Source organism: Simochromis diagramma, unplaced genomic scaffold (genome assembly GCF_900408965.1).
Source record: "Simochromis diagramma unplaced genomic scaffold, fSimDia1.1 OVJJ01000514.1, whole genome shotgun sequence".
Taxonomy (NCBI): Eukaryota; Metazoa; Chordata; class Actinopteri; order Cichliformes; family Cichlidae; genus Simochromis; species Simochromis diagramma.
The window spans coordinates 364,095-377,223 of record NW_024387346.1 but is presented as its reverse complement, the minus strand read 5'-3'; the positions used below and the strand labels follow the sequence as shown (position 1 = coordinate 377,223).

General features: G+C 40.3%; 1 protein-coding gene and 1 long non-coding RNA gene across 2 annotated transcripts in view; one reads left to right on the top strand and one right to left on the bottom strand.

Moving 5' to 3' along the window:
- Positions 1-149: 149 nt before the first annotated feature.
- Positions 150-13,129, top strand: part of pde1a (phosphodiesterase 1A, calmodulin-dependent) — a 43,532-nt gene continuing 30,552 nt past the window's right edge. The window contains exon 1 of the mRNA XM_040006802.1: positions 150-797. Within this exon, the coding sequence (XP_039862736.1) occupies positions 376-797 (422 nt within the window). The 5' untranslated portion in view covers positions 150-375. The remainder of the gene's footprint in view (positions 798-13,129) is intronic.
- LOC120718319 lies at positions 2,336-12,992 on the bottom strand. The gene is made up of 3 exons (XR_005692446.1): positions 11,586-12,992; positions 10,380-10,977; positions 2,336-2,999 (listed from the first exon to the last, which is right to left on the bottom strand). It is a non-coding gene; the product is annotated as an uncharacterized LOC120718319 (long non-coding RNA).

Below are 13,129 nucleotides of genomic sequence, written 5' to 3'. Positions count from 1 at the left end.
GACACTTCACAGAGACTGAACTCTGCTCGGTGAGCTCTGCCACAAACCGAGATGAACGAGGACGCGGAGGAGGCGCAGCTGCCTGAGAAGTTGCTGGAGGCTGAGGAGCAGGAGTTGCAGCAACAGGAGGGAGAACATGAGATGGAAGATGAAGTGAAGGACCAGGAGGTAGAGGGAGAGAAGGAGCAGGAGGAGGTCCATCCGCTGGAGGAAGACCTGGAGGAAGAGAAAGTGCAGCAACAGGATGGAGATACTGAAGATGTGTATGGGCAGGAGGAAGAGCTAGAACAAGAGGAGGTTGCAGCGCATGAGTGGGAAATACAAGAGAAGGTGGAGGAGGTTCTGAAGCAGCAGGAGGATGGGCTGTCTGAGCAGATGCTAAAGCCAGAAGGGGAACAGGGCCATCAAGAGGAGCAGGTACAGGAAGAAGAGCAGGAGGAGGAGGAGGAGGAGGAGGAGGTAGAGATCAAAGGGGTGCAGGAAAGTGAGCTACAGCACCTTGAAAAGGAGGAGGAGGAAGAGACTGAGGAGATGCAACAAGAAAAGGAGGTGCAGCAAAGTGAGGTGTTACAACAAAAGGAGGAGGAGGTAAAGCAGACTGAGGAGCTGCAGCAACAGCAGCAACCTCGAGAGCAGGAGGAGGAGGAGGAGGAGGAGCAGGAGGAGGTGCAGCGTGAGGAGATGTCACGGACTGAGGAAGAGCAGAAGGAGCAACAGCAGTCTGAGGAGGTGCAGGACTTTGGGGACGCTCTGGAGCAGAATCACAACAACCAGGTCCTGATCCGGCTCAGAGGAATGTGAGTAAACACAGATCACGCAGTCAGCTGGCTGATGATGTAATGTCAGTGTGTTGATGCAATAGCACTATCGATAATTGGTGATCATGCTGTGAGGATCCGTGAGCTGCTGTAAGACTGACAGCCTCGGGGACGGCATCAGTGCGGTTGACCGGTTGCCTTGGTGATGCTGGCACGGACCGACGATGGAGGGGAAGACAAATGACAGAAAATGAGCGGGGAACGGTGGGCGTGCAACATCACTTAACACGGGAGAGAGAGCGCGTGTGTGTGTGTGTGTGTGTGATGAAGTCACAGCTTCTCGTCTGTCTGTCTGTCAGATTCTTTCTTAGCAGCTGACTCCTACGCTGCAGCGGAACAGCCTCGCCACATCTGTTTGAATTTGAGGCGATCACACACACACACACACACAAAACAAATCAAAAGCAGCAACAACAACAACAAAAAAAGAGCCCAGTGTGTTTTTTTTGATTCTCCATTGTTGCCATGGTAACAACTGAGCGTTGCGATGCAGCAAACTCTCAGCAAAGAAAGACACATCAGCAGGGAGATGGACGAAAACAGAGACAGAGATGAAGGCAGGGCATGCGAACACAAAATGTTTGAATGTCCTGTTGATGCTTCAGTCTGTGAATTACAGCCTCATTCATCACACTACGCTCATCATCACTCCTTTCTTTGACAAATCTGACAGCACACTTTGAAATGCTCCTAAACTGAGCATTTCAAACCAGTGAATGCCCTGTAGGCATGAAGCAATGAATCCTAGTAGTCCAAGTAAGGATTTTAAGTGACTGCTGTTTAAAGTTGCCAAATTGAAATATGTACACTTTTGTTTTAGATGTGTAAATCGTCCATATAACACACAATAAACATTTTTATTATTGTAATATATAAAAAAAGTTATGTGTTTAAACACATCTTTGCTATGGCAAGAACTGCAACTCACAACAGGAAGTTGCTGGTTTGAGCCTCCTGTTGAGCTGTGATGAGTTTGTATGTTCTCCCTATGTGGCTTTTCCTCCTAGAGTACATAGACAAGCATGTTAGGCTAACTGGTGACTGTAAATTGCACCCCTTGGTATGAACATAAGAGTTGGCAGTTATCTGTCAGTCTGTTTTATGTATTACAACATAAGATAAATTTTCTACTTCTTACTAGATGTTAAAATGAGGTAAATTCAAGCTCAAATGAACAGCAGCACAAAACATGTCACACAGTGTCGCTGCTGTTTTAACAAAAGCCAAAATTCAGTAGCTTTTAGAATTACTCTTCTTTACCATACTCTTTCAGTTCACTGAAGTTTGCCGGCACAGTTTTGATTATAACCCTTCTGCAGACGGTGGCTGAGTAGCCATTGCTGTTATACTTTTTTTGAAGTCTGCCTCCACAGGCCCATGTGCAGTTGTCGCACTGTATTGTAAAGTCTATGTGGATGGGTACACATGGTCTCAAAAACAGTGGCAGGCATTCAGACATTGGCACAGACCTTCAAACTGATTATCTGATGATGGAATTTCCGTCACTCTGACCTGAACGGACCCTTGTAGGCTCACGGATGCGGAAAGTATAATCAAAGCTTAACGCTTCAGCTGCAGGATTTCAATCAGGCTGAGTTCTGGACTTTGACCGAGTCTTTGCAACACTTTGATGCTTTTCGTTTTCAGTCATTTTATTGTACATTTGCTGCTGTGTATGGGATGATTGTCACGCAGCATGATCCAGTGTAGGACAAGTCTTAGCTGTTGGACCGAGGACCTCACATTTGACTCTAGAATACTTTGGTAAACAGAGGAGTTTATAGAGTAACTGACTCAGTAACTGTAAAGTGCTCAGGTCCTGTAGCTGCACCACCACCACCACCTTGCTTGACCAGTGGTACGAGCTGTTTATGCTGATATGCTGTGTTCTGCCCCGATGCTCCAGACCAGCAAACTACTGTCATGTTTTGTAGCTCATCTGGGGTTTTATTTGCCTAATTTTAAGATCTGCTGGAGACCAGATTATTTTTATTGTTTTCTTGATATGTGTTTACTTTCTTTTTACCTTGAACGTGTCTTGATCAGCATTCATGGTGCCTTCGCAGACATCCAAATATCCGTGACTGTTACCACTGATGCATAATCGTACCGTCAGATCAGGCTCTGATGCATGCTCTGGATAATCCTGCTCCTCTTCAGCCTGAAGTATGCTGCTCCCACCTTTTCCAAAAACACAGAAGGACATAATTTTCTGCTTAATTCATCCAAAATGTGTTTTTAGTTGGATAGATGGCCAAAAAATCATAAGTATTCACATCCATTCAGCATTACTTTCCAATTTTGTAACTCCCACACAGAAACTCCTCAAGCTTCAGAAACTTAATGATTTATTGACTGCAGATTACAAAAGAAGTCGTCAAATTCTTCGCAGTTTAGTTGTGACATGCTCCGTCAAGAATTAGTTTGGGTGTTTTTTTTTTACATAACCTTCCCAGTCTTTTGTGTTTGTTTGCCTGCCGTCTTTAAAGGAAGAAAGCAGCACATAAATGTGTCTAAGACAAGTGTTCTTCTTGATTTTTTCAGTGACTCGCAGCTCACACGTTCAGTCTTCGACTGCAGTTTCACCAGAAACATTTGTCACATACAAAATATCTGGACAGTGCTGTGTTCAGTTTAGTTATAGCTCTTCGTCTGGTTTGGTCCACTTAAATCTAAGAACTTTTTACACATTTAAAGTAATAGTATAGACTAAAAAGAGTACTAATGCATATGTTTTAAAAGCTGCTGTATCTCCAGAATGGCATGGCATGGCTACAAGTGGAAAAAAAAACCCAGGTGCGTTGTGCTATCCTCTGTGAGGTTTCATTCCAATAACATAGGTCCCCAAGGAGGAATAAATAAGAAATAAGGAGGAATGAGGAAATGATAGCTCTGTTTTTTTTTTTGTTTAAACTGGTCATGTATAAGGTCAGTGTGGTACTCTAAAGCATACACTGATGTTTTAGTCAACAAATCTGTTTCCCAGCAGAGATGCTGACTTGTCACAGTAGGAAAAGAATTGATGGACCCGTTGTATTAAAGCATACCTTTACATCTCCCTGTTGTGACAAGTCTGTATGTCTGATTGAAGTGGTTTGTCTCTTTGTCTTGGTTGCATGACATGCCCATGACAGGCAGTCAGATCTTTTTCAACCAGGTCACTTTTTCCACCTTAAGCTAGTTAAAATTCTAAATCATTTCAGTTTCAGATCTTCCTTTAGTCTAAATGGTAAATGGAAATTTTCTTATATAGTACCTGAGCACTCAAAGCACACACATGTCTCTCTCACCCAGTCACACACAAAATCACTTTTTTCTATGTCTAAGTGCTTTCTATCTAACATTCACACACATTCAACCCCAGTGAACACAGCGGATGCAACTCAGGGTTCAGTATCTTGCCCAAGTGCACTTTGACTTGCAGACTGGAGCAGTCAGGGATTGAACTGATTAATAGATGACCAGCTATACTTCCTGAAGCACAGCCATGGTCATTCTTTCTAAGAATTACTAAAACTGAAAATGTCAGTTTGTTTTTTTTCCCAGAGGCTTTCTGATATTTGTCAAAGAGGTTTGGAAATTAAAATAGGGATTTGTTAGGAAAAGCTAGCTAACTTATGATCCAAGTATCCACAAAAACATCCAAGCAGTGATGCAATCAAGAACAACCAGACTTCCTAATATTTCCTGCATTGGTTGTCTTAACTTCACTGCGTGCAAATACCTATGTATGTCTGGAAAATGTAGTTTATTAAATAATTTCAGCAAATAAATAGCACATCGACCAGGGAGATGGACTGTCTGTTCCACCAGCAGCGTCCTGCCCCCCTGAGCAATGCTGGTGACTCTTCTGTCTTTAGCCTCTGGCAGTAACAGCGTGGATTGTGACTGAGCAGTGGTGCTTTGATCAAAAGTTGAATCATTTACGAACATGCTACAAGTGAGCATTTAAAAGATAAGATAAGATAACGTGGTGCCAAGGAATTTGCTACATCTATTCAACAGAATAAATATATAGAACAGTAACAATAGAGATTATTATCAAGAGATTATATAAAGAAGAAAACATATATTGTGTATTTTGTTGTACAGTTATTTTATTTTCAACTTTAATTTATATATTTTATCTTATTCTCCCAGTTAAATTTACCCTTCATTCTAATTTGTGTGTACAGTCATTCATTTTTAACCTTAATCTATATTTTATTCCTTCCTAGTTAAATTTACCCTTTTTAATTTTTCATATTTATTTCCTATCTTATTCATAGCCTTTTCCTTTTTTGTTTTCTTTAGGTCACGAGCAGTTGTCCAAGCATTTCACTACATATCGTACTGTGTATGACTGTGTACGTGACAAATAAAATTTGAATTTGAATTTGAATTTGAATTTGAAAACAGAATATATACACATTTTATACATATACAGTGGTGAAATATTGCACAGATGACATTTGAATCATTATTAAATCACAAAACCTCACATTAACAGACACTGTTTGACATCTTCAGTTTAATAAATAGTAATCTAACAATTTTGAAATTGTAAGGAACACAAGGTAAAAAACAAGAACATTTTACACTTAGGTCTGTTTCTTTCTGACTTTTCCATTCTGTTCGCAAATTAGATTAGACAAAAAACATTTAACAACAAAAAAGGAAAATATATACAGTGTCGGGGAGTAACGGGTATTTAAAATACAAAATATGAGTAACTGTATTCCGTTACAGTTACCGTTTAAAAAGGTGGTATTCAGAATACAGTTACTTTGTTGAAATAAATGGATTACACGGCAGTACTTTCCTGTTTCATATTGTCGCGGGTCAGGACTGTTTGGGTTTTGTTTGACAGCTACGTTCTGTTGTTCCAGGCAGCAGCGTTGCGGTTGCCATGGTTACAGGGTGACGCTCCTTCTCTGCGTGTTTCCTGGGTGAGAGAGCGGCTTTTTGTTGTTGTTGTGCTAAGCTAATAGGCAGAATGCTACAGGCATAGCTCTAAAGAATGTAGCATCATGGGCAGTGTAGTCCGTGTTGCAGGGAGAATGGACTGCCATACCCGTTATGTGTCTGTGAGCGCGAGGAGGGAGAAAAAGGCGAGTGGAAAGGTACGAGTTGTCATCGAGGAAAAACGGGAGCTGGAAGCATGTAAATATAATAATAACCACTGCAGCCAAGAAGAGTGCCTGACGAGCCCAGTTGTAAGTAAGCTATTAAGACTCGACTGTACGCTGTGTTCGTGTTTTCCTCCGAAACAATAAGTTCCGTTGGAGCAGCCTTTCAACACCTCTGTCTGTCTCTCGCTAGCAAAGTTGACCCAGACAACGAAGTAAAGCTATTTTTCGGCTACGAGCCCAACTCGGAGCCCGACATATTAGCCAGAGGTCCCTTTACTACGGTTCGGAGCCGCGGACCTTCAGTAATAGTCATAAATCACAGCAATAGTGCATTCACGTAGTTGTAAAAAGCATGATAATATATTAAGTAATCCAAAGTATTCAGAATACGCTACTCTCATTGAGTAACGTAACGGAATACGTTACAGAATACATTTTGGGGCATGTATTCTGTAATCTGTAGTGGAATACATTTAAAAGTAACCTTCCCAACACTGAATATATATCAAGGAAATACATTGTAATATGTCATCATTCAAACCCAGCAAAGAGGACATTACATAATAACCAGAGGTGGAAAGAGTACTAAAATATTTTACTCAAGTAAAAGTACTATTACTTTGCTGAAATTTTACTCAAGTAAAAGTAAAATTACCTGTCTAAAAATGTACTCAGAGTAAAAGTTACATAGTTACTTTTTTGTCAGCAGGAGGACAGCCTCTTCTGAGTAGTGCAAAAAAGACAATGGGATAAATCTCAAAGTAGTTGTTTTTTAATTAAAAGAAAAACTTTACAAATTAAAGCTCAGTGGCAGTTAAACTGCAAGTCTATACATCAAAATGGATAATGGTCACCAAACCAACCAAACTGTCAAAACCATATAATTCTTTTACATGAGAATGTGTTCTAAACTGTCAAATAAGAGAACAAGTACTGAATTGAGCTGTACGGCAGCTGCTATAAAAATGTGTTTTAATTTTTTAAACTTGGCCCTGCTCTGTTAATTTTGAGGAGCAATTCAATTCAATTCAATAAAACTTTATTGATCCTGAAGGTTGACCCCGAAGGAAATTGGGTTAAGGCTGCCGACCTTTGCCAGCGCCGACTTACCCTTCTGACCATACATACAGGGAGTGCAGAATTATTAGGCAAATGAGTATTTTGTCCACATCATCCTCTTCATGCATGTTGTCTTACTCCAAGCTGTATAGGCTCGAAAGCCTACTACCAATTAAGCATATTAGGTGATGTGCATCTCGGTAATGAGAAGGGGTGTGGTCTAATGACATCAACACCCTATATCAGGTGTGCATAATTATTAGGCAACGTCCTTTCCTTTGGCAAAATGGGTCAAAAGAAGGACTTGACAGGCTCAGAAAAGTCAAAAATAGTGAGATATCTTGCAGAGGGATGCAGCAGTCTCAAAATTGCAAAGCTTCTGAAGCGTGATCATCGAACAATCAAGCGTTTCATTCAAAATAGTCAACAGGGTCGCAAGAAGCGTGTGGAAAAACCAAGGCGCAAAATAACTGCCCATGAACTGAGAAAAGTCAAGCGTGCAGCTGCCAAGATGCCACTTGCCACCAGTTTGGCCATATTTCAGAGCTGCAACATCACTGGAGTGCCCAAAAGCACAAGGTGTGCAATACTCAGAGACATGGCCAAGGTAAGAAAGGCTGAAAGACGACCACCACTGAACAAGACACACAAGCTGAAACGTCAAGACTGGGCCAAGAAATATCTCAAGACTGATTTTTCTAAGGTTTTATGGACTGATGAAATGAGAGTGAGTCTTGATGGGCCAGATGGATGGGCCCGTGGCTGGATTGGTAAAGGGCAGAGAGCTCCAGTCCGACTCAGACGCCAGCAAGGTGGAGGTGGAGTACTGGTTTGGGCTGGTATCATCAAAGATGAGCTTGTGGGGCCTTTTCGGGTTGAGGATGGAGTCAAGCTCAACTCCCAGTCCTACTGCCAGTTTCTGGAAGACACCTTCTTCAAGCAGTGGTACAGGAAGAAGTCTGCATCCTTCAAGAAAAACATGATTTTCATGCAGGACAATGCTCCATCACACGCGTCCAAGTACTCCACAGCGTGGCTGGCAAGAAAGGGTATAAAAGAAGAAAAACTAATGACATGGCCTCCTTGTTCACCTGATCTGAACCCCATTGAGAACCTGTGGTCCATCATCAAATGTGAGATTTACAAGGAGGGAAAACAGTACACCTCTCTGAACAGTGTCTGGGAGGCTGTGGTTGCTGCTGCACGCAATGTTGATGGTGAACAGATCAAAACACTGACAGAATCCATGGATGGCAGGATTTTGAGTGTCCTTGCAAAGAAAGGTGGCTATATTGGTCGCTGATTTGTTTTTGTTTTGTTTTTGAATGTCAGAAATGTATATTTGTGAATGTGGAGATGTTATATTGGTTTCACTGGTAAAAATAAATAATTGAAATGGGTATATATTTGTTTTTTGTTAAGTTGCCTAATAATTATGCACAGTAATAGTCACCTGCACACACAGATATCCCCCTAAAATAGCTCAAACTAAAAACAAACTAAAAACTACTTCCAGAAACATTCAGCTTTGATATTAATGAGTTTTTTGGGTTCATTGAGAACATGGTTGTTGTTCAATAATAAATTTATTCCTCAAAAATACAACTTGCCTAATAATTCTGCACTCCCTGTACACAAACATCACATGGGGAAGACAGGTCAGAGAGGCATAACAATGGAAAATGCACAACATGAGGAAAGATAAGGAGAAAAAAATAACTCCCCCCAGACTGAGCTCCAACAGGGAGATCAGTTTGAGATCAGAAAAAAAACACCTCTGCACAAAGCACGTTATTCTTTTGCCTGCAGTGTGAACATATGTGGGTTAAGTAAGAAAGTAGCCGCTTCTGTCTTCTGTCTAATTTAACTATTTTTTTTTAAATAAATTATTATTATTAACAAACAGGAAAAATGTAAGTAAACACATTTTCTTTTGGCAATTTACCGATCCTGTAAAAAAATTAAGTTGCGTGGACAACAACGTGCCCAATAACAGCTTATGTCTTAATGTGATTAACTTGAGCACGGCCTTTTTGCTAAAATAAATGTACAGGTTTCATTTAACTTACCTCTACATGCTTGCGCAGGTTTGATGTGGAATTTTTAAAAGCTGCTAACTCGGTCTCTCTGGGCAAACACAGCTTACACTGCATAATAAAGCTGTTGCCTTTCTTGCACTTGAAGCTGAAATGGTCCCTTAAATACGGCCAGGGGTTCACATCGGTTTCCTCGAGTTCAGGGTCAGCAGAATTCGACAGGGTTTCTTTTTTCGCTGGATCCGTACCACCGATGTCAGACTCATCTTTATCGTGACCCAACGCCAATTTGTTCTACTACCCATCATTCCCTGCAGTATTTCCGAAGCGCAATGTTGGGTTTTTTTTGTTTGTTCTTTTAATTTACTCAGTAACGGGTGTGATTGAAAATGTAGCGAAGTACAATACTTTTTAAAAAATATACTTAAGTAAAAGTAAAATTACCGACTTGAAAAATGACTTTAAAAAGTACAAATACACAAAAAAACTACTCAATTACAGTAACGCAGGTAAATGTAATTCGTTACTTTCCACCTTTGATAATAACCATGGTAGCTGCTTCATTCAAAATTTAACAGCCCATTATAGCTAATGGGCAAATACAGACTGATGCATTTGACTGGTCTGTTTTTCCAGCTTCTCACATATGGTGATAGTTACAGAATGCTAACTTAGCATTCTGTAATGCTATCGTAGCATTAGTGAAGCCATACTGGCATATTTTGAAACAGCTGACTTTTCATCTGCCGTTAGTGTTTGTTTCAAATGGGAAAATTATGTCCAGAAATAAAATTAATAGATTTAATGGTGTTAAGAGTACGTTTGCCATAGTATTTTTTTGACAGCTAAAGTTAAACTCTCCTTTATTTGATCAGCTTCTGTTCACAAAAACATTTAATAACAAGATTCCCAGTGTATTGTGTATGTCTGTGATACTTCTTCTAATTCACTATCTTATGGAAGACCAGGTCACCACCAGTATTTGGTTTACTGACTGTATCTCTCATCAGCAGTTAAATGAAATGTGCACGGCATCATTACCATTAAACACACACATTTAATTTATGCCCCTTGGCTACTCTTGCTCTGTTTAACAGACCCTGCTTGCTATACAGCATCTTGTGTTGGTAACCGGCTGGCAACAGAGGAAAATATAACAGAAAAAAAAAGAAACAGAAATTTATCAGCAGAAGTTGGTGTGTTGGTTGAAGAAACTGACGCCAAGACAAGTGTTTCGTTTTTGCCAAATCCTCTAATAAACATTGGCAAGTGAATGTGTTCTCTGTCAACAGTGAGAGAATGAGAAACGCTAGAGGTGTAAAAATAAAGATGCAGAATTCAGCTTGTCTACTAACCTGACAAGACTGAACTCCGAGGTTAGGGGAACTCCGTCACGGGGAGTGAACACACTCCGAGGTTTGTTTAGTTTTCCGGAGGATTCTTCTGCTCAGTGAGAAAAGGTCTTAGATAAAACAACAAAGCTGGTTTTATTTTGGGTAGTGAGTAATGGCAACAGGCATCTGTAGTTTGACAGTAATGCTGCTTGTGCGTAAGCAGAAGCTCTGCATGCCTGTGTGTCCCCCCTCAGTGCCTGTGCACCTAGTAAATAGATCCCCTGCTGCACCTGAATGCTAATCACACTCAAGAATTGTTGGCACCTCTGACCTAACAACTTGTGAGGCATAGTTGTAAATAAAGTAACACTCTGGGTTGCAAAGTAGCAGTGACTAAGGAGAGACCATTTGAATGAATAGTTCTCAATGATTTATTGAAATATGGAGCTTGATTAATAATTGTTTGGCAATTAGACTCCGATCAGTCTTTGTAGTAGAACAGAGTCCAACGCTGGTAGGAAGGATGGCAGCGAGGTGAAGCAGGTGAAGACTTGGAGGATCTCTATTCTGGCGAGGATGAGGTGGAGATTTGGAGGAGGCTGGTTGCACGAATGAGGATCTGAAAGGCAGAAAAGTAGTAAGATTTAAAGCACACAGGACAGAGCTCGCAGAAGACAAGCAAGAAAATGTTTGGGCCAAAGTGATGACAACAAAATTAAGTTTGACACCACAGGAAAGTGGAAGTAATGTGAAGAATAGACTAGCAGCGCCAAACCCCGAGGGATGCAGGCAGACGAGTGGATATAGAGCTTCCCCATTGAAATTAGCATAATCATTATTATATGTTTCAGTCTGTTGAGTGGTGCACCACAAATGGAAATATCTCAATAAGTATGGGCTGAGAGGTTGTGAAAAACTCTATGGACATTCACATCACATTCCTCCCTGAATAACAGTATCTCTGAACCTCCTGTCTCCCTCCCCTCAGCCCTAAACAGTCATGGCAGATGGATGCCCCTCACTAAGTCTGATTCTCCTGGAGGTTTTCTTCCTGCTAAAATGGAATTTTTCCTCCCACTGTCACTAAGTGCTTGCTCATAGGGGGTCATGTGATTGTTGGGGTTTTCTCTTTATCTTACAATATAAAGCATGTTGCATATATATATAAATAGAATAGAATTAAATTAAGTTTGACTTAGTTCAGACAGACCACAAAGCCAAGCTTACCTGCAATCCATATGCTATAGAAAGGGTGGTGAGGTTCTCAGACAAGAGCCATGCAACCGAATATAAACAAACGAAAAGACAATCTGTTTTTGAATATAGTCGTTCTGACTTTGAGTCTTCATATGTGCAGTTACCAAAAATGAAAAGAAAAAAATAAAATAAAGAGAAGCCTTGTTGTTACATTTCTTTTTCATAGACTGCAAATTTTTGTTTGATTAAAAAAAAAGTATTAAGGTTACTTCATCATGTTACTGCCAGGTACATTTGTATCGCTATCATCAGAGCAGAGCAGAGCTGCTGTTCCATTTATAGACATTCTGCCTGCCACTGTTGACCTTTCCAGGCACAACCCTCCCTAAGTTTGGGGACTCTGTATTTAGAAGGGCCTTGTGACATTGACTTCTCTATTATAACCTGTGACACCTGTTAAAGCAAGTTTCTGAAATGTACAAATTATCATGAACTTTGTCTAAATTAAATAGAGCAAGCATGAATGAATACAAGATTAAGACCCATTCAAGTGGTCACAAAACCAGCTGTTTCTTTGTGTGAGCGATTGTGTCTTTGTGTTCATTACAATATTATTTCTTCCTGGCAGACATAAAGTTCATCCATAAATTAATCACAGAGCTTAAAGCTGTTTGACAAGAAAACAAAAAAGTGTGGAGATATTTATTTATTCGTTTATTTTTGAAAATTTCCCCCAGTTTCCGTGGTAACAGCAGAACATTTCGATGCAGTAAACTAGAAAAGGACAAAAAGAGAATAGAACAGCTTTTCATTTACTTTTGTTTTTTTTTCTTTCTTTTTTACACATTGAGATGCATAATTTTTATTATCAGTAGGCTTTGGTGAGAAGCTGAGTGGAATTACAGAGGAAGTGTAAAGTGTAAAAACAAAAGCAAAAAATAACTTTTTTTTGGACACATTAAAGAGCAGAAATCAGCTGAGAAAGCTCAGCTATGAAAAAAACGTTCTGCCATCTGAGGATGTATTAAAAGAAGTACCAGACTGTCCAGGTCAGATTAAGCAAAAACTAATCTTTATAATGGTTTTTGCATGTCTGGCTTGTTGTCATGCTTCAAAAATTAAATTTAGGACCAATCTGAAGCCACCCTGATGAGGTGGTTAAGAAACTAAACAACAAAAGGCTGATACTGTGTAGTGTGTGTGCACTGCTTCAATTTAATGGAGGTTCAGCTTTTTTCTCCAGGACACTTGGTCTAGACGTGGGCGGGTTAGATGGAGTTAACCATCAAACACACACACGCACACACACACACACACACACACACACACACACACACACACACACACACACACACACACCCTGCAGTGATGCATTGCAAACAGAACAGTGCACAAAATAAAATACATTCCACAAGCTCAGTGTTAATGATGCAGAGAAGAAAATGTGTAGGTGAAATCACAAAACAATTGGTACAAGGACAAAGAAAAAAAAAGAGGTAAAGACGCAAAATGCAAATTCTTTCGCTGAAGGCGTCACCCTGTAAAAGTCATGATAGGGGGGTGAGTCATTCTCC